The sequence below is a fragment of the Rutidosis leptorrhynchoides genome, chromosome 1, assembly GCF_046630445.1.
Source record: "Rutidosis leptorrhynchoides isolate AG116_Rl617_1_P2 chromosome 1, CSIRO_AGI_Rlap_v1, whole genome shotgun sequence".
NCBI classification, from domain to species: Eukaryota; Viridiplantae; Streptophyta; class Magnoliopsida; order Asterales; family Asteraceae; genus Rutidosis; species Rutidosis leptorrhynchoides.
In genome coordinates, this window is record NC_092333.1 from 619,215,898 (window position 1) to 619,237,731 (window position 21,834).

At 31.6% G+C, this 21,834-nt stretch overlaps 2 protein-coding genes across 2 annotated transcripts; one reads left to right on the forward strand and one right to left on the reverse strand.

Moving 5' to 3' along the window:
• Positions 1–2,599: 2,599 nt before the first annotated feature.
• LOC139885550 (probable receptor-like serine/threonine-protein kinase At5g57670) lies at positions 2,600–9,529 on the forward strand. The gene is made up of 7 exons (XM_071869306.1): positions 2,600–2,890; positions 3,271–3,525; positions 4,359–4,516; positions 4,618–4,697; positions 4,832–4,967; positions 5,080–5,229; positions 9,192–9,529. Exons 1-7 carry the CDS (start codon positions 2,692–2,694, stop codon positions 9,390–9,392), a joined length of 1,179 nt encoding a protein of 392 aa, XP_071725407.1. The 5' UTR covers positions 2,600–2,691; the 3' UTR covers positions 9,393–9,529.
• Positions 9,530–12,703: 3,174 nt separating this feature from the next.
• On the reverse strand, positions 12,704–14,624 carry LOC139885551 (uncharacterized). The gene is made up of 4 exons (XM_071869307.1): positions 14,205–14,624; positions 13,856–13,953; positions 13,161–13,230; positions 12,704–12,945 (listed from the first exon to the last, which is right to left on the reverse strand). The coding sequence occupies exons 1-3, from the start codon at positions 14,398–14,400 to the stop codon at positions 13,177–13,179; spliced, it is 348 nt and encodes a 115-aa protein (XP_071725408.1). The 5' UTR covers positions 14,401–14,624; the 3' UTR covers positions 12,704–12,945; positions 13,161–13,176.
• Positions 14,625–21,834: the final 7,210 nt, after the last annotated feature.

Below are 21,834 nucleotides of genomic sequence, written 5' to 3' on the forward strand. Positions count from 1 at the left end.
AACAGTGGAACACGCAATTCTATCATGCATGTTTGTGAAAAACTATGGGATCGAATATTCCGATGGTGGATAATTGGCAATTAATCATACTCCGGGTTGGATGGAATGTTTTTAGGAAAAAGGAGACTCGCAAACCCAACCTCAACTTGCAAACTATGGTAAGCGGTAGAATGAGTTAGTGGATACACTTTATGAAAAATTCGAAACTCAAAGGTTTTAAGTAAGAGTAGTGGGAGCATTTCGATGGCGCTCAATGAAATCCAAATCAAAAGCTTCCAATAGATAACAAGTCGCTCAAAGAAGATATCATTGGATTGGAATAAGTGGTTAGATAATCCTAGTGTTTATGATGATCATGGCTAACGAATATCCTCAAACATCCAATTAATGTAGTTTTTGTATTGTAGAGGGATGAATTATAGCCAGTTTCCTAGTTGTCCAGTACATGGCCTGCTTGTTTTAGGCCATTTCCAGTCTTGCTGCTAAGCATATCTTCTCTATGCTGGTATATAGCTAGCTTGATGTACTCTTTTTTTCCTTAATAAAATTTCCTCTGTCTTTCAAAAAAAAAAAAAAAAAAAAAGAAGAAGCAGCTACGTACATTGTGTGTGAAGTAATAAAACAAGAACTACTGTGATGGTTCATCAAATTGTCATTTTAGCTCTAACCCCAAAGAGTGGTTGAGTGGTTGAGTGTTTGAGAATCTTCAAATGGGACTCCGGTCAATCCCCACCAACATCACTTTGGGCATTGCCTTTATAAATTTTTTTTTGTCTTTCTAGCTCAACACTTATATTTAAAATACTTTTTTCCCTTAAGACTTTATCGATCATTTTTATCCGGAAGTTCATATATCAACCTCAACCATCCAAATTAATTCTTCCACCATATATTATGCATTAATAGATTGTACCTTACAACTAAATAATGCATATGTTTTTTTTTTTTGTAAGCGAGGAAACCCTCCTATGAACGAGCATATTGGCTCCTCTATAGAAGGTAAAACATCGGGTAATCAAGCCCCCCGAGCGCGAGACCTGGTACCTGGTGAATTGCGCATTATGCGAACCCTCTAGTCACACTCCCTTTTTGAACAATTTGACATAGTCAGAAATTGAACCCGGGTGGTGTACTTCATTGGACAACTCGATGACCACTCAGACAAGTCTGCGTGGTTAATGAATATGTTTGGTGGAAGAAGTAATTTGGTTGGTGGATATATCATTGTTAAAGAGTATTTATGTAAGTGTTAAAGTAACTTTTATTTAAAAAAAAAAAAACAACTATAGCTAATAAATATAAATATATATAATTAAACTTCAGAATTATAATATGACTTTTTATTATTTTTTCCCTGATCGATCAATTAATCTGTGGACATGTTCACCAAATTTAGAACAAAATTTAAATTAATCTTCTAGTTATAAACATTTATCTTTAACTTTATAACCTTTAATCTAAAGATCAATAAATACGAAGTAGGTTGATTAAGAAAAACAAAAACATTGTACTTAAATTGAATGTGCAAGTTTTTTATATGATCATAACATATCTGTTTCTGACATATATCATTTGTACTTGCTGCATTCCACTTACTACAAACTAACTAAACCTTACATTAATCAAATTAGGAATAACATGCAAATAATTGATGGGTCCATGACCCGTCTCAACAAATGATTTGGATTTGCCAAGTGCAGAATAGGGTTGTTATCGAACCGAGTCGAATCGAATATCATGAAATTATAGCTCGTTCGTTTACTAATTATTCGGCTTGAGTTCGACTCGAGTTCGATTAAACTATTAAAAACGTGCTCGAGTTTGAACTCGAAAATGTAACTATTGTTCGAGTTCGAGTTCGAGTTCGAAGCTCGTTTAAGTTTGAAAGACTTTAGTTCGAAACTAGGTTTTAAACTTATTACACTTAAAATGCTCGTTTAGAAGCTCGAGCTCGATATGCTCGTTTTTTAGATCATATATTATTGTTCTAGTACGTGCAAAAACTCAAATTTGAACCCATTTCAACTTTTGTTAACTTGAAAGTTTTGTACTAAATGAGTATCAAATTTTAGACACAACGTACTTAAGTGTATGGTTGAATTTCGTACTTATAGAATTTCGTACTTAAAGATAAAAGCTATGCTCGATTAGCTCGTTCGACTAGACTAACTCGTTCGTTTGTAAAAAATAAACGAGCTTTCAATCGAGTCGAGCCAAATACTAATGCTTTTAAGCTCGGCCCGTGAAACTAATCGAACAATAATTCATGTTCGAGATCGACTCGAGTTTGAATATCATAGTGTTCGAATTCAAGAAATCCGAGCTCGAATTCGAGTAGCTCGTGAACTGCTCGGTTCGTTAACAGCCCTAGTGCAGAACACTTGTGAATTCAATCCTCATGGGTCCAATTATTTGACCCATTGACCCAATATATGAGTAGATTTATATTAACCGTACACAACTACTTTACTAGTACCACTAGCATTACTACTACTTTACTACAGTAATATACTACTACTACTACCCCACCCTCAATTCTACAAGCATTTAAAACCCTCATCCATCCTACCTTCTTCTATAAACTAAATCAACTTTTTATTCTCTCATAAACATTCTCAGCTCTCTGCAAAATGTCCCCATAATATATACTTATACCCCAGAGAGAGAGAGACTGAAAATTCTTAGAAGAAAATGAGGTATATAAGAACAGGCAGTTTCAAAAGGCTTTTCTCTATGAAGAGACATAGTTTCGAAGACTTGCCAAAAGAATGTGTTTTTATGAAGCAAGATTCATTCAACAATGGTGAAACTGAGTCCTTTATTAAGAAACCCACTTGGAAATGCTTTTCTTTTGAAGAGATTTATGTTGCCACCAATGGGTTTTGCTCAGGTAATCTCATAATTAAAAATATTTTATCCTCTTTTTTTTTTATAGTTTTTATAGCTGATAATCAAGTGGGTAATGAGTTAAAGCTGCAAAGTTTGAATCTTTATATGGATAAATGTTGTTAAATGACTAAAATTTTTCATGGGTACCTATAAAAAATATAAATATTTTTAGTGGGATTTAATCTTTTATAACTTCTCATTGTCCAAAAGCTTAAAAAACAATTGGGTAGTAAATATAAGTTCTAAAGTTTGAATCTTTACAGGGGTTAATGTTGTTAAATGGCTAATTCATTTGATGAGTACCTATAAAAACTTAATATTTGTGTGTTTTAATGTTTTTTTAGTGTTTTTAACTTTTTGGTACATGGGTTAATTTTACAGAGAACATGGTTGGTAAAGGAGGGTATGCGGAGGTTTACAAAGGTGTGTTAGAAGATGGACAAGCAATTGCGGTGAAAAGATTAACACAAGTATCTTGTGATGAAAGGAAAGAGAGAGAGTTTCTGACAGAAATAGGAACACTTGGTCATGTAAATCATCCAAATGTTTCATCACTCTTAGGTTGTTGTATAGACAATGGTCTTTATCTCATTTTCCAGTTTTCTTCCAAAGGTTCTGTGGCTTCTCTTCTTCATGGTACTACTCCCCAACACTTTCTCTTATTTACATTTTTAAAATCAACATTAAAAGTCTTGTAAGTGATCAAAATATAGTATCGAAACTTTTTGTTCGGCTATTTAATTTTCTATTAAGTTAAAGTATAAGTATAGCTCTTATTTTTTGACTATATCAGGGAGTATATATTACTACGTATTGATTATTATTGGTATTTAACTATTGTTGTAACATGTCACCGTTATTTTTAAATTCCGTCTCCTCCCTTAAAAATAACTGCAGTTTTGTAGCACATAAATCATTACATTAGTATTTCAAAAAAATATAATAATAATGAAGAATAAAAAAAATAAAGTATTAGGCATTGTCTAATGGTTATTTGGCAGAATATAATGCGAGTACATTGATTCATGATTGTTCATTGAATCATTTCAACATAGGACAATTATTGGTAGTTAAGAAAACAGACTCACTCATAGCGGACAAAAACTACACCGCTATTGTTATTCTATAGATATTTGACAGTATAGTTGTTCTAAAAAAACAGTACAGAGGTACACTTGAATTAAGATTTAATTAATATCACTAAGCATATATGCAGTGAAATATAATGATCGGGTGACATACTTACTTTTGAAAAGTGACTAATTAATAACTACTCTATGTACTTGAAAAATATGTTAGTTTCCTTTAAGCCCAAAGCTATCATGTTGCAAATTATTACTACTCCGTATATATTTCTATATATGGTGTCAGTTAGCTAAAAAATGTAAATATTAGATCACCTCTGTTAAATAAACAGTAAACAGTAGTACTAAAATATATTCCTCTTGTCTTATTTGTTTGTTTGGTAGATGAGAATTTGCCGGTAATAGAGTGGAACACGAGGTACAAGATAGCAGTTGGGACCGCTCGAGGGCTTCATTACTTGCACAAAGTATGTCCTAGGAGAATAATACATCGAGACATCAAGGCTTCCAACATTTTAGTTACCAAAGATTTCGAACCACAAGTATGCGCGAAATCACTCTGTTTATATATGCTCTAATAATATTTATATAATATAAACCAAAAAAATTGAATTATGTACTAATTAGTTTGAATCATTGATAGATATCAGATTTTGGACTTGCAAAATGGCTTCCTTCACAATGGACACATCATTCAATAGCTCCAATTGAAGGGACATTTGGGTAATTTTCTTGTTTCAATTATATCTATTTAATTTAATACTTAATAAGTTTATTTGATATTTACTACTATTATTATTTTTATAATTAGAAAAATGCCCTTTGTAAATATAATATTTGTCGACATATGTTTACAGGCATTTGGCTCCAGAGTATTTTATGCATGGTTTGGTCGATGAAAAAACCGACGTTTTTGCTTTTGGTGTTTTCTTACTTGAAATTATATCAGGCAAGAAATCCGTGGATGGGTCCCATCAAAGCTTGCATGGTTGGGTAATGCAAACAATTACTCTATTTTTTTTAGTAAATTTTGATTTAAAAAAAGTAAATAAATTGTGCGTACACGATATTTTTATGTAACCTATTTTTTTTTATATCAAATTAGGCAAAACCAATACTGAATTTAGGAGAGGTAGAAAAAGTTGTGGATACAAGACTCGAAGGGAAATACGATTTATCACAACTTAGTAGACTTGCTTTCGTTGCATCTCTTTGTATTCGAGCATCCTCCACTTGGCGTCCTACGATGAGTGAGGTATTTTTATTTATTTATTTATTTATTATTATGTTATTTTGTATCTTTTTAAAATCATGTGTGCACAAAATATATTACATAAATAAAATAACATAGCACATTGCATTTTAAATAATGTGTTACATATAAAAAAGTAACCAAACAAATATAAAATACTGTAGTAAATATCAAGTTGTCATTAGTACTTAATTAAACTAGTTGTCATTTTCGATATGGTTCATTCTTGGACGTTTAAACCATGCGTATGGGACCATGTCGGATTGGAACTCATAAAAATTATATATGTTCTTTATATATAAGTAATTTTTTATTGTGAAGTGTGAAGTATATGCTTGTGGAGTTTTGGGAAATTTATAAGGCGAATTTGGCAATTTGCCTTGTTGACTGAAGATGAATTAAATGTAATTAACCTAAAGTCGACCATGGCCCTAAAATATATCCTTGTCCCTAAATAATTTCAATCAACGACTTAGCATATAAGACTGTTGCTAACCGTGGCGTTAACATTAAAGTCAAGTGATTTACTTTTTGGTGATGTAGCAAGGTCAAAAAATGAAGTTAAATAAAGGGGAGTGTCAAATTTGATGGTTAAATTTGTGAATGAGTGATGTGGTAAAATATTATTGGTAGTTGGGTATAAAATATATTAATTAATAATATATAAAAATATTCGAAAAAAATCTGATTGGCCGAAACACATTTGACACACCCGTCAAATTCTCGACTGACGCCCGGGGCGTCAAATTTTGACGCCGCGTTAGGGGCGTCAAGGGCGTCAAAAAAGTGCCACATCGAATTCCACTTCATCTGACGCCACTTTTTCATGTTGGGTTACCAGCCTAATACTCCTATTTTACTACACCTTCTTATAAATATACTTTCTATATTTGTAAAAATTTTGCTAACGACAATATTAGACTGTTGTTAAGGTGTTTTATATTATTTATATATATATAAATTGTGGTAAATGGTGTCAACCTTTGATTGGTTGACACCATTCGTGAATATTAACTTCTTTTTTTTTCAAAACATGATTTGTCCAACACCCCCCAAACCATTAACCCAATACCATCCGGATTCCCTGACCCGCTCCACCAACTCGACCCGAATACCCGCTACTGTAGCTACAGTACTTTTTTTTTTTCTTCGAAACCAACCCGCAGCAAAAGCGCGGGCCAAAAAAATTAGCATATATATAAACCAACACCAAGTGTTCTGTGCAGTACTCCATAATATACATACAATATACCAACACTTTTAAAAAATGATAACTATATATATATAATCCTAATTAACTTCTTAAGGGTTACATAATACTTGTAAGGAGATCATCATAACAAATAAAATGGTATGTTCTCATAATAAGTGGATTAACCTAATTTATGCTTGATCGAATTTTAAGTATTGTTGTTAACAAAATTCTTTATCATATAGTTTAATAATGAAAATTAATTGTGAAACCATGTCCATGTGACCGATTAGACCCTACATATACTAACGAATGGTTAAAACTATTTGTTGTCTCGTGTCCAATTTTGTCCAAATAAAGATTTCAATACCTGTGGATATTATATAATAATATATTTATTATAATTTAGTAAAATTTTACATCATTGTGACATTGTCATTTTCCAATCCACCAGTCATGCATTTGTGTAAACACGTATATAATCTCATTATCATGACTTTATTTTTCTTCTTTTGATGATCAACAAAATTGATAAATAAAATACTTATTATAAATTTGAACCTTAAAATTATTGTTCACGTCATTATTTTATTATTAAAAAGTATTTTCATTTTTTTACTAATTAAATATTTATTACCTAACTCTCCCATTTACATAATTTCTTCCCCATTCATCTCGATACCTAATTCCACATGCTTCTGACCGGCAATTTTGTTTCTCCTTCAAGGGATGATTGTCCCTCTTCTTCAAGGGATGATTTATTCGTTCCTTCTTTAGCTTTAAATAGGGTTTCTTTAATTTTTTACGCCAATGTACGTGACAATCTGTTTTCAACAAGTCTATAGTTTAGAGTTTAGGGTTAAGAGTTTAAATAAAGACAAATATGTTTACTTTCTTATGTTGTTCACTTATTTTAATTTAAATATATTATATATATAATATTATATATTATTCGTGATTATTCGCGATCTTCATTTACACAATTACACCTACTTGCCTATATATTGTTTCTAAACATGTGTATCGGCAGGGACATGTTAGCCCTGTGTTGATTTTGTCAACCCATCCAGCGGTCCCCGGTAGCTCACTGGAGCCTGGCGAAACACCATCACCCATTTCCCCACAGCATGCCAGGCCCGATAAATGAACCTGCATTGTCATTGTTTCAATCTTTACATGCGTGAGACCAAGGGATCATTTGGGCCCGGTAAAAATAGTTTTTGATCCAATTATTTGGAAAATTCTCACCTAGTAGGAATCGAACCCTCACCTCCCCTAATGGAGAGTGAGTCATTCACCACTAGACTATTGGCCCATTCTTTACTTGCCTGTATATAGTCACTTGTATATTCCACATCATAAAACAGTGGGCATGCATGTGACCTATATGGCTATACCAACTTATAACCACAAAAATAGGGTGATCATTAATTTTATCAAAATGGACAAGTTTTATATTTTAATTTATTGTTTTGTTGAAATATATAAAAAGATTTGATGATCAGATGAATTACAATCAAAACGGACAGCTTTATGACGTTATCTATATTTCTTATTCTTATTTTTCTCATGATTCTAACCCTCACCATTTACTCCGTATTTAATTTACATCTTCAACTCATCACCAACAGTAATATTTATATTAATGTGGGACAATGAACATTATTTCATATCATGAAATATGGGCTGTATTTTTGTATGTAGTCATAAACTACATTATCTAAAGTTAATGACAAAACTTTGTTTCATCCCCTTAATTAATAAATTAATAATTATTGATATTGAAAGTTCACCTAATCACCTTAATGTGGCGACATAGTCAAATTGGGATTTTTGTTTTTTTCTCATCAGATTAAATTACCTATTTTTAGAACTATAGTTCAAAACTCTTTATATGGGAATTGTACCCTTACTTTTACTATATTGCATTATCAATTATTATTACTTTATACTTTATTTGATAATTTATAATATGCATATGAATGTCACTTTGTTTATAACTATGTTTTGTAATAACTACTCATGACATACTCTTTAAAATAGAGCAAATGATCCGAAAAAATAATCTAAGTTATTCAATTTGACAAGCAAGGTAACCCTCAATTTTCTTAACCCAAAAAGGATTTCAATTTTATTTTTGCTCAAGAAAAGGATTACAATTTTATTTTTGTTCAAGAAAAGGATTACGTGTTCAAAAATTTTAAAATGGGGTAATCTTCGTCAAAATTCATTAACGATCGTTAGTCAAAAATACACGTCAGGTCCCTGAAGCTTCTTAAAAATTTCACCCATAATCCTCTTCATCATCGAAAAATTAGAACATAGCCAAATTTGCCCAACACGCGATTTCATAATCAAACTTTTCGAAACTAAAAATGTCTGGATTTTGATCAACACTTGGAATTAAAATTTGAGATTTTGAGGATATAATCACTAGGTGATTTCCAACATTTTCACATGCTTAGATTTTCCAGATTTGTAAACAAATACTTGTTTGTTAATGAAGATGATGAAAAGGACTAGTGGTACAATCTTTTATGAAATCTTAGGGACCAACCGTGTATTTTTGACTAATGATCGTTAATGAATTTGACGATGATACCTTTTCGGACATAAATTAAAAGTCGTAATCCTTTTTAGGCTTAGGCAAATTCGGGGTTATCTTGATTGTTAAATTGAGTAACTAAGGTTACCTTTTCGGGCCATTTGTCCTTTAAAATATTCTTTGATTATTGAATGAGGGATTATCACTTTGTTAATTTTTGTTTTATAGGTACTAGAGGTAATGTTTGAAGAAGAACTTGATAAAAATAGATGGAAGATGCCCGATGAAGAAACCGAGCAACACGACGAGTTTTGGGGTTTTGAGGATTTGGAGTTTGAATTTCGTGATGAAGATTTAGAGTTCGGTTATTGTGATAGTAGTACATCTTCACCTTCTCTTCAAGATTCGATCTCGAGCAAAAGCAATTAGGTAGGAAATTAATGTGTATGAGGGAAAACAAAAAACTAGATGGTTCACGTGTATATACTCTCTATCTTACACTAATAATACAATTTGCAAATCATTATTCAATGATCCTAAATATATGTTATTTTGTGAGCAGGGTATATACACATTTTAGAACCACAACAAACTTTTCTATATACACAACGAGTTTTTGTCAAATATAAACTTACATCTAGGGACGAATGTAATGTATAAGGAGTGGGGTCCTTAGACGACCCACTAATGTATTTTTTCTTTTTACAAACTACTACTCAAATAATACATACGCCACTAAATTTAGAGGTATGAACTCATATACTTTTTAAAATGATTGGTTTTATGGAGTAAACAATCATCCTAATATCTCGTACACAACCTTTTCGGTCTTAAGTTGATTCTTGAATCATAACCTGATAGTTGATTGTCTAATTGATACATGTACGTACCAGTGGGCCAAATGATACCCTTAGGTGAAAACATAATGATTTATGCAATGATGATTTGTGCATGAAATTGTACTAAGTTGTACCTTAGCTATAAGAAAGTTATGGCCCATTTCATTTACATGCACATGGAGAGTATGCTCATAGAGTGCACAATCATGGTGGCTAGTAACCAACTAAGCTTTTCATGTCCAGCTCATAGTAATAATTCCACTTCTGTAGGACATCACCAGACACACAGAAACATATTCCATCTTATATAGTAGATAGAAATGGAGAGTCAGCTAACATTGGATTTTATGCAAGTGTGTTATGTTAATACTTTATCCTAATTACATTTTCTCCTTATGGTTTTGTTAAAATTTGGCATATAACCATCCCAAAATAAGGTAATGGTTGGGGCCCCTGATATCCTTATAAAAATTCCAAGGTTTATATCTCACTAGCAGCATATATCTTGTTGTGCAAAAAAATTCACCGGATAATCCCATTACATCACATACATTTGAGTAAAAATTATTGCACGCTCTTCCCTAGATAGCCTGAAGAGAGGAAAACCTGATCTGTTTACATAAGATGGTAAAGTTGGAGAGTCGAAATAGAAGTAGGATATATGATGATTCAAAACATGTTTCCATCAACATTTGTGAATAGGATACTTTGAGTTACACATAAAGCCAAATTACTCTGCATTTCAAGTTATACTAATTAAATATCAACTATAAAACATGATTATATCTTTTCTACCAAATGTATAAACAAATAGAAGGAATCCACATTCATAAACTATTGACCATCCTCATAAATCTACATACAGACTAATTAAGGTGTATGTGCTTATATAACAAAAAAACTTGCCGATTTTATTTTGTAACATTACAATTTGTACAACTCTTGGTCAAGATATGTGCACAATGCAAACACTATGAATCATGTAAGTTCATTCATGGTTTAGAGTGAAAGCGTATGCGATCATTATAAAAAAGTGCAGGCTAGCATTTTTAAAAGGAATTGAGGAAGTTGAACAAGATATATGATGTTTCAACCAACACAAGGAATGAGGGGGTGGTTTTGTTTATGTAAATAAATAATAAGTTACCAAATAGTTGGTTCAACTAAATACATTCCCAATTCCACAACATTCAGTGTATGATATAAAAATCATCGATATATTCTAAAATTCTTCAAAGGCTAATCACTTACAGCATGAGGGAGTGGCAGTTGAGAAACAGTTGGACCAACTTCTTTTATAAAATGAACTAATGACCGCCTTTTGATTCCTGATTATAAATTATAATTATATAATAAGAGCATTATAAGTAATCAATTAATTAAACAACCACATGGTTGTTGGTTCATCATTTGATGAATGATAATGTAGTTTAGCAGGTGAGTGTGGGTAGAAAATCTGGTTAACCTTTTCAGGACTTTGCGGTTTTGGTTGCACAAACAATATGCTGCTTCTCAGTACAAAAATAAACAAAAAAATTTGACTTTTTTAAAGTCATGTTTGATGAGATCATAATTTAAATATCATGCCACACCACTTTATAGTTTTGACTTTAAAAAGTCAAATGTCTTATATTTGACTTCATAATTGGCATGATAATAGCTAGCTATTGAAAATATTAAAACAAAAGGTAAATACTGTGAATGAATCATTCAGAAAACGACATGAGCATTGACACAAGAGATTAATTTCGAACTAATTATACGAAGCTTTGATATGTGTCTTGCTTAACTTGCTACACATGAGGTCGATAAAAGTGTATATTAGGCCACACAAGAACCAATCTCATGGAGGATTTTTAATTTTTGAAAGATTCCATTAAAAAATTGACATGTATTATCCCACGGAAAAGGAGGGTTTGATATTCGTCCCTCAGACTCAAATCTATATATCAGTAAGTAATCAAGAAGTAATGAGGCTTGTTTACTTTAGAAAACTCAGAGAAGATAACCCTTTAAAGTAATTTTAGTTGGATCTGGAATTCATTGGTTATATAAGCCCATTAAGTTGCACTGTAATTAAAGGTTCATTCAGAACAAACATGATCCACTAAGCGCATATCCTATTGGTTTTGCATGTAAATACTTGTTTTGTTTGTTGGTTTGGTTTCCATGAAGTTAGGATGTTTGTTAGGGCTCCGATGTCTAGTTCAAAGTATTGTTGAAAAGTATTATAATGATTAGGAATAAAGAGCAATGATACATGAACCGTCTTCGTGGTCCAATGGTTCAACCGCAATACCTTGAGGGAGGTTTTGCTGGCCCGTACGCAGGAATTCGGCTCGATCCACATGCTCGTATGGATTGATGGATTGGATCCTTATTATGCGGTTCATAACAAACTTTTACACGCCTTGTTAGATTTATATGTTCTTAAAAAGAAATGTACTCACTAGACCTACGTGTATATGTGTGCATGGGTTCAATGTGAATCTCTAAACAGTTAAATCGATTATTCGTATTTATACATTGATTCTTGATCATTTGGAGATTGACTCGATAGCATAAATGCTTAACATCCATCATACATACATGAGCGCCAGAAAGGATACAATACACTAACAAAACAGAGCATATAACCCAAGATGTGGACCCAAAACAGGAGACCAAAGCAGTAGCAAAAACAGCCATAACAAGTCCTATTAACCATTTGTTATTAATTCTTTGCTGCAAATGTATCATAAAGGGAAAATACATGTTTAATGCTTATTTCGACCAATGAGTCTCTTCATGCTACAGAGTTGCCGTTTTGTTAAAATCAAGAAACGCATGGAAGCATTTAAGCAGCAAGCCAAATAAAGAAAATTTTGACTCTAGGTGGTACGTCGTCACAAGTTCTCAACGGAAAAATAAATAACTTCCATTAGTAATGTAGATCTAATAAGTGTAACTTGAATTACAAATGGAATAAGTAAATAAACAGCTAGAGTTTCATGCTAGTTTTGGAGATGTTAAATCGCCCCATACTTGCTATACCAAAAGAATCATGATCAGATCAGCCTATTTTTGGAGATCCAACTTGCTACTACAAATGAAAATTCCCACTATGTCATGTTTTGGCCACATACAGGTAGTATAAAATGTCCCTGAAGGTAAAAAGAATTAAAAAAAGTTACATAAAAAGTAAAATTAAAGGATCCCTTACTCTATTAAATCTCATAGATATATCAAATTTCGTTCATTTTAGAAGAGAAAATTTGATCACCTGACTGCTTTCTATTAAATACTTAAAATTAAATTTTTTTAATTATTATTGAAATGAAAGATGTTTTCGTTTTCTTGATAATGTGAAACAACTTACCTACACAGCAAACAAGTTATACACTACGCGCGTTGGTTGTTATATCTTTTGCTCTTGTGTCAGCCTTCTCCTGAAGTTCAAATTGTTACATTCAAACGATTAATAATAAATAATTATATAAAAAAATAGTAAAATACCATGTACAATGCCACTCCATAACTGTATAGTGTATATTGTAACACAGTAGAGATTTTAGGGGCAAAACTCTATAATTCACTAAATCACCTCACGTGAACGGGTAAACATATAAGGTTTTCCAATATTTACATTTACACTTAATATAATATCTTGCTCAATTGTGAAGTTTTGGTCAATTTGTGAGTCAAGATTATGATTCAAATTCTTACTCATTGCCAGAATTAGAAAACTTGTAGTATTATTTCTTGTCGAAGTTGTAAAGAACAGGTAACAGAAGAAAAAGCACATTATCATGAACATACAAGTATAGGAAATATATACTTTTACAAACTATAATTGTTTGTGTTACACATTCATATGTTTCATATGAATTACTACATTACTTAGTAAGTTACAAAAGGACATTTGCGTGCAATGCCGGACCCACCCAACCAGCAACAACACGAAAAAAGAAAGCCAAACTAACAACAAATCATAACATGACCCCAAAACACACAAATTCTATCAACAAACTTTGTAACAGAAATATGCAAAATTAACCAGAATACAAAACTTACCAAGCGCTCATTTTCATAATAATCATCCAAAGCCCATTGATACTTTGATTGATTTAGCCCAAACAAATGTGCCAAATAATCATCCAAACTTGAATGCGCTGCAACAATAAAGCAGGTTTCACATAAACAGCCAATCATTTACAGTATATCGCTACAATTACATAAAGAAACCCCCCCAAATACTTTATGTTTTATTTCAATAAAGATAAAGTTATTGGAATTTTACATTTCTAACAAAACGACAAAATTATGCAGCAACTATAATACTCGTAATTAAATCAATAATTATTACAGTAAATCAGCTAACTAACAAATCTGATATTGTAAATCTAAGATATGAAAACGATACCGTTTTGAAGTGTGGAAATGGCGTCCCAAAAGAAACTGAACTTTGAGGGGGAGGTTTTGTCGTAGTGAACCGGCGGCGGCTGAACCGGAGGTGGTTCTGGTTGGGATTTAGGAGTAGGAGTAACGAAGACGGTGTAATAACCGATCTTTCCGATCACCGGTGGCGGAGGTTTTGGATGGTGCTGTTGGATCGGCATTATCTTTTAGCTTTCAATTAAGGAAAAAAAAGTAATTTTTGGGGGGTAAAGTATGATTGGACTTTAAAGATAAAACTCACAAAGAACAGGGACAGTGGGAAAAGGGATTTTATTTTGGTGTTGGGTTTTAAGGTTTTTAATTAAATTAAATCAAGAATGTTTGATTAGAAAGTAATGAAAGTCTCAAAATTGGTGGTGTGCTGCTACAGCTAAACACTGATGCTTTGAGTATAACTTAGGATGTACACGGGTATATGATTTCCTCCATTTATTATTGAGAAAATTGTTTTAAAATACACTGAATTTTTACTAAATCTCTATATTATATGCAATTCAACTTTCAAAACTCTTATTGTATGCATTTAACTATGTAAATTGTTTTATTGTATGTATTTAACCTGTTATAACAAGTAATTTCTAGGTCACCTCAATTTTAAAATTACATCAATAGTCCTTCATATTGGTAAGATATTACATCATTTGTTTTTCCTAGATAAAATAATATCATTCGTCCCTAACAAAAAAAACTAGAAATCGTTAAATTCATACCAGTACCAATATTCAAACCCATAAAATCCCTAAATTGACCAATTACAAGTGGATTACAAAATCAAATTAAAAATACATTGCGAATGGATTTCAATAATATGCAAAATCAAGAGGCACTGATTGCATAATAATTGGTAGAATACAAATCGATTGATTTATCTTTTGAAAATCATTGTGATTCTTTGTTCTTCATAGAAACTACAAACTAAAATCCAACGAATATATAACAATGGAGGCGGGGTTGCTGGTGATTCGAACCAAAAATATTAGAACTAACTGAGTAGCCGAAATCAATAATTGCATTTCGAAACCCAAATAATCAAATTTTGAAATCGTACCGGTTTGAATAGATCCGAGAAAAGCCACCTACAAAACCCGATTTGATTCGAAACCCTTAGGCAGTGCGATTTGATACGAAACCCATCAAACCCACCTACAACTCTTACTCAATATACTAAAGTTTTTCTAATATTAGCCCTTAGGGCTATCCTTAAGGGACTAACTTCCAATTAACATCACTTAAATAAAATTAGAAAATAAATTATAAATAAATTATACTCCGTAAATACTACACGTTCCAACTAACATCATTTGAATTAAATAAAAATTTTAAAAAATATAATTTTAAATCACACACGTTCTTGCTAGTTAATATAATTCGGTTTCCTATTTTTAAATCACAAATTTTTTCCTTCCATGAAAGCAAAAGGAGGTTTGAAAACATTTCCTCACCTTCAGAAAAATCTATTTTACTGCACAATATTAAAAGTAAGAAATCTCAAAATCAAGGATGGAAAACAATAATAAATATAAATTCTACTGAATTTCACCGTGGTGTGCTTGTATAGTGAACAATTGTCAATATTTTATTAATACTAATTCATCGTGTATTGGACATATCGACGGTTACCTTAAAACAAATTCGTTTTGTAAAAGTATTCAAAATATTGACGGTTAAAAAAAAAAAAAAATTTGATTAGCTAAAGAAACCATTTATCTTTTGAATGTTGTTGCAAGTTACAATATTTAGTTGAAATTCCCTTAAGATAGCCCTAAGGGCTAACATTAGTTTGTATATGAGACTTACTTAAATTGTTAATGGTGATAAATTAGTTTGTACGTATATATCTAATGACGATGATGTTGCAATTTTTAGTTGTAGATTTTGTTTCGATTTTGTTTAATGGGTTTTCTATTTTGGGCTTGAAGATTGGTAAGGATATAAGGTTTGATGGAGAAAGATGAAGATTTTTGATCTTGTTATAATATAGAAGATGAAGAAATTAGGTTTTGTTGTTAATCTAAAGATGAAGAAATTAGGTTTTGTTTTAATCTAACGGGACGTCAAGTTGAGGGACCAACGACGAACATTTTCTACATATTAACCGGATACCTGATGTACAAGTTACATAATGTGCACAATAGAACAATCTAAATTGTTGAATGCATACAATAAGATATCTGAAAATTGGATGCATATAATAGGAACTTTGTGAAAGTTCGATACATTTTCAAACAAATTTCCCTTTATTATTTACTTTTTATTTTATCTAAATAAACACTATAATAGTTAGTTATACTCCTCCATTCATATCGGTAGTCTATTATTTCATTTTAAAATATTCAAATCCTTTTTTATTGAAATCCCAAAATATTATTAAACCAAAGGCACGCAAGAAATGTGCAAGCGAAATACAACCCAAAACAATAAAAAGCGAAAAATAGCCTAAAAAATAAAATAAATAAACGACACCAAGGCCACCAAAACAAAACAAAGCTATACTAGATGAAATAAACACTTAAGAGCTAAGTGATTGCCAAATTAGGATTTGATCTCAACAAATCACAAGCACCAACCACCTTATTACTCCTATATGAGAGACAAATAGAAAAGAACCCGAAGATTAATCATTATATCTTCCTTAAATATTGACTGCCGAGCACCTGGAGGAGCAGGAATCAAAATTACGCCATTTTCACATAAGCTAAAGGTGAACGTACCGAGACGCCAGGCAAATAAGATTTAAAGTGTTGGATCCAAGTTTATAATTTGTCCCGTTGATCGCATTGTTTACTCCCGATGGAATTGAATCTGAAGCATCCCACCAAGTTAAAAAATTCCGCTAAAGAGGAGAGATGAAACGACAACAAATAAAGAGATGGTCATTATCTATCTTCATTATCGTCACAAAAGGGGAAATTCACTTAATCAATTCCCACACCTCCTTTCAAAAGGTTAGATCTAGTTGTCGATTTATCCATCGCTAACCTCCAAACAAATATGTTTATTTTTTTCGGGATCTAATGGATCCAAACAAGCGAGTTCAAGGTTTGCGAAACACCGAGAATATGTTTATCAAGAAGTGAAGAAAGAGATTTGATATTTAAGATACCTTTCCGGTTAAGGTTCTGTCACGACCCTAGTTTTTCGTTATTCTTTTCCGTTAATATTTAACTTCCGTTAATTGGTATTCTTGCCACGTCATTTTTATGACTTATATTATTATTTCAATAATAATATTTCCTTTATTATATGTTATATGACTATAGGTTTTCATATTTATATTTGTACGTTTCTACGTATTTTGGATTTCTATCCGGTAAATCGTTTCGGTTTTCAAACCAACGATCAGACTTTCGTGATTTTCAAATCCAAATTATTTTATCTATTATATTTCTATATCATATGAAGTTATAAAATATTTCTATATTTTATTTTTCGCGAGCGCGTGTCCTTTCCGTATTTTAATCGCGTAGCAGTGTTTTCTCGAATCGCGCTGCGTATGATCTTTCGAGCCAAACAAGAAAATAAAATAATAAAAATTGTGTGAAGTGGGGCCCACTCCATGGCCATTTTGGCCGAAATATTCACCATGGCCCATTCATTTCAAAACTTTTACACTCCATTTTACATCTCATTTTCCTCACCTTTTATTTTCCTAAACCTAGCAACTTCCCTCTTTTCCCTCTCCCCATTCTTGGCCGAAACTTATCCCTTCTCCAACACCAAAATCGGCCAACAATATGACACAATCAATTGTTCATCATTTCTCAAGATCGTCTACATAATCGGATTCACCGTTTTGCGTTCTACATCATCCTTCTTCTTGATTTTTGATTTGAGTAAAATCATAAACCCTAACTTTTCAATATTCATCTTTATTTACTGATTATATATGTATGTTAATGTATTAGTACTTGTATATGATTGTGGTGATGTTTAATTGCTTAGAAATGTATGAATTTGTATGTTTTCGGTTGATCAAATTTTGGACAGCAAGTTTAATGACGAAATCAGTAAATAAGACTCATGTTTTTGATTAATTAAAGTGTCTAAATGAGTTCCTCTCATTGAGTACATAATTTTAGGCTTTGGATTCATCTCGTTTCGAGTAACGGATCAAAATCTATGCTTGATTTAGGGTTTTGTAAAATTGAAATGTATTAACTTGTGAAACCAGGTTTTGGTCTGACTCTGGGACCATAATTTGAGATTCTGGGGTGTACTATTGGGTTAGGATTGATGATTGGATGAACTTTCATGTTCGGGTCATCGAAATCCGAGTCACGGATCACCCGGAATGACTAAAACAAGTTTTTGAAACGGATTAAAGTGATGCTTAGTTCATGGCTGTTCATCACGACTTTTGAGGCTGAATTGGGATGTTCTTGAGCATCCTAATGTGATGGCCCCGTCAATACACTTAACGGCTCCGTCACTTGCTCCCACAGCTTGATCGAACTTAAATGAATTTAATAAATAACATTACATTCTTTTATTTCAAAAGTTTCCCAAAAAGGAAACATACCAAAATATGTAGTTTAAACAACTCAACATATTAATAACCAAAGTTGACATAAAACATTTTCAACAATATCCACAAGTTTAAATTATCCAAAAATAGAATGCAAGTTCAAAGTTTCATAAATGTTTAACAAAATCTGCCCAAATGCATGCAGACTCTTCTAACACAGCGGAAGCATCAAACAAACTCAAGTACCTGTGAAAACATGCGAGTAAACTGTCAACAAAAATGTTGAGTGAATTATAGGTTTAAGTAAACGTATACACTTTAGACCACAAGATTTAAAATGTTAGAAAACATAAAACATTATTTCATTATCAATGATGTAGTGACCCGAACTTTTCCATGTTTATATATATTAATTGAGATTGATATTTACATGATTAAATATTTCCAACATGTTAAGCAATCAAACTTGTTAAGACTTGATTAATTGAAATATCTTTCATATAGACAATTGACCACCCAAGTTGACCGGTGATTCACGAACGTTAAAACTTGTAAAAACTATATGATGACATATATATGGATATATATATAGTTAACATGATACTATGATAAGTAAACATATCATTAAGTATATTAACAATGAACTACATATGTAAAAACAAGACTACTAACTTAATGATTTTTAAACGAGACATATATGTAACGATTATCGTTGTAAAGACATTTAATGTATATATATCATATTAAGAGATATTCATACATGATAATATCATAATAATATAATAATTTAAAATCTCATTTGATATTATAAACATTGGGTTAACAACATTTAACAAGATCGTTAACCTAAAGGTTTCAAAACAACACTTACATGTAACGACTAACGATGACTTAACGACTCAGTTAAAATGTATATACATGTAGTGTTTTAATATGTATTTATACACTTTTGAAAGACTTCAATACACTTATCAAAATACTTCTACTTAACAAAAATGCTTACAATTACATCCTCGTTCAGTTTCAACAACAATTCTACTCGTATGTACCCGTATTCGTACTCGTACAATACACAGCTTTTAGATGTATGTACTATTGGTATAAACACTCCAATTATCAGCTCTTATCAGCCCATTTGAGTCACCTAACACATGTGGGAACCATCATTTGGAAACTAGCATGAAATATCTCATAAAATTACAAAAATATGAGTAATCATTAATGACTTATTTACATGAAAACAAAATTACATATCCTTTATATCTAATCCATACACCAACGACTAAAAACACCTAAAAACACTTTCATTCTTCAATTTTCTTCATCTAATTGATCTCTTTCAAGTTCTATCTTCAAGTTCTAAGTGTTCTTCATAAATTCTACAAGTTCTAGTTACATAAAATCAAGAATACTTTCAAGTTTGCTAGCTCACTTCCAATCTTGTAAGGTGATCATCCAACCTCAAGAAATCTTTGTTTCTTACAGTAGGTTATCATTCTAATACAAGGTAATAATCATATTCAAACTTTGGTTCAATTTCTATAACTATAACAATCTTATTTCAAGTGATGATCTTACTTGAACTTGTTTTCGTGTCATGATTCTGCTTCAAGAACTTCGAGCCATCCAAGGATCCGTTGAAGCTAGATCCATTTTTCTCTTTTCCAGTAGGTTTATCCAAGGAACTTAAGGTAGTAATGATGTTCATAACATCATTCGATTTATACATATAAAGCTATCTTATTCGAAGGTTTAAACTTGTAATCACTAGAACATAGTTTAGTTAATTCTAAACTTGTTCGCAAACAAAAGTTAATCCTTCTAACTTGACTTTTAAAATCAACTAAACACATGTTCTATATCTATATGATATGCTAACTTAATGATTTAGAACCTGGAAACACGAAAAACACCGTAAAACCGGATTTACGCCGTCGTAGTAACACCGCGGGCTGTTTTGGGTTAGTTAATTAAAAACTATGATAAACTTTGATTTAAAAGTTGTTATTCTGAGAAAATGATTTTTATTATGAACATGAAACTATATCCAAAAATTATGGTTAAACTCAAAGTGGAAGTATGTTTTCTAAAATGGTCATCTAGACGTCGTTCTTTCGACTGAAATGACTACCTTTACAAAAACGACTTGTAACTTATTTTTACGACTATAAACCTATACTTTTTATGTTTAGATTCATAAAATAGAGTTCAATATGAAACCATAGCAATTTGATTCACTCAAAACGGATTTAAAATGAAGAAGTTATGGGTAAAACAAGATTGGATAATTTTTCTCATTTTAGCTACGTGAAAATTGGTAACAAATCTATTCCAACCATAACTTAATCAACTTGTATTGTATATTATGTAATCTTGAGATACCATAGACACGTATACAATGTTTCGACCTATCATGTCGACACATCTATATATATTTCGGAACAACCATAGACACTCTATATGTGAATGTTGGAGTTAGCTATACAGGGTTGAGGTTGATTCCAAAATATATATAGTTTGAGTTGTGATCAATACTGAGATACGTATACACTGGGTCGTGGATTGATTCATGATAATATTTATCAATTTATTTCTGTACATCTAACTGTGGACAACTAGTTGTAGGTTACTAACAAGGACAGCTGACTTAATAAACTTAAAACATCAAAATATATTAAAAGTGTTGTAAATATATTTTGAACATACTTTGATATATATGTATATATTATTATAGGTTCGTGAATCAACCAGTGGCCAAGTCTTACTTCCCGAAGAAGTAAAAATCTATGAAAGTGAGTTATAGTCCCACTTTTAAAATCTAATATTTTTGGGATGAGAATACATGCAGGTTTTATAAATGATTTACAAAATAGACACAAGTACGTGAAACTACATTCTATGGTTGAATTATCGAAATCGAATATGCCCCTTTTTATTAAGTCTGGTAATCTAAGAATTAGGGAACAGACACCCTAATTGACGCGAATCCTAAAGATAGATCTATTGGGCCTAACAAACCTCATCCAAAGTACCGGATGCTTTAGTACTTTGAAATTTATATCATATCCGAAGGGTGTTCCGGAATGATGGGGATATTCTTATATATGCATCTTGTTAATGTCGGTTACCA

Bases quoted from the DNA above. Each gene is read 5' to 3' on its own strand.
- LOC139885550 (XM_071869306.1), top strand. From the start codon at position 2,692: ATGAGGTATATAAGAACAGGCAGTTTCAAAAGGCTTTTCTCTATGAAG. The intron at 2,891-3,270 runs GTAATCTCATAA...TTAATTTTACAG, and splicing joins CACCAATGGGTTTTGCTCAG to AGAACATGGTTGGTAAAGGA. The intron at 3,526-4,358 runs GTACTACTCCCC...TTTGTTTGGTAG, and splicing joins TGTGGCTTCTCTTCTTCATG to ATGAGAATTTGCCGGTAATA.
- LOC139885551 (XM_071869307.1), bottom strand. From the start codon at position 14,400: ATGCCGATCCAACAGCACCATCCAAAACCTCCGCCACCGGTGATCGGA. The intron at 13,954-14,204 runs GTATCGTTTTCA...TTATTGTTGCAG, and splicing joins CATTTCCACACTTCAAAACG to CGCATTCAAGTTTGGATGAT. The intron at 13,231-13,855 runs GTAAGTTTTGTA...TTTGAACTTCAG, and splicing joins ATTATGAAAATGAGCGCTTG to GAGAAGGCTGACACAAGAGC.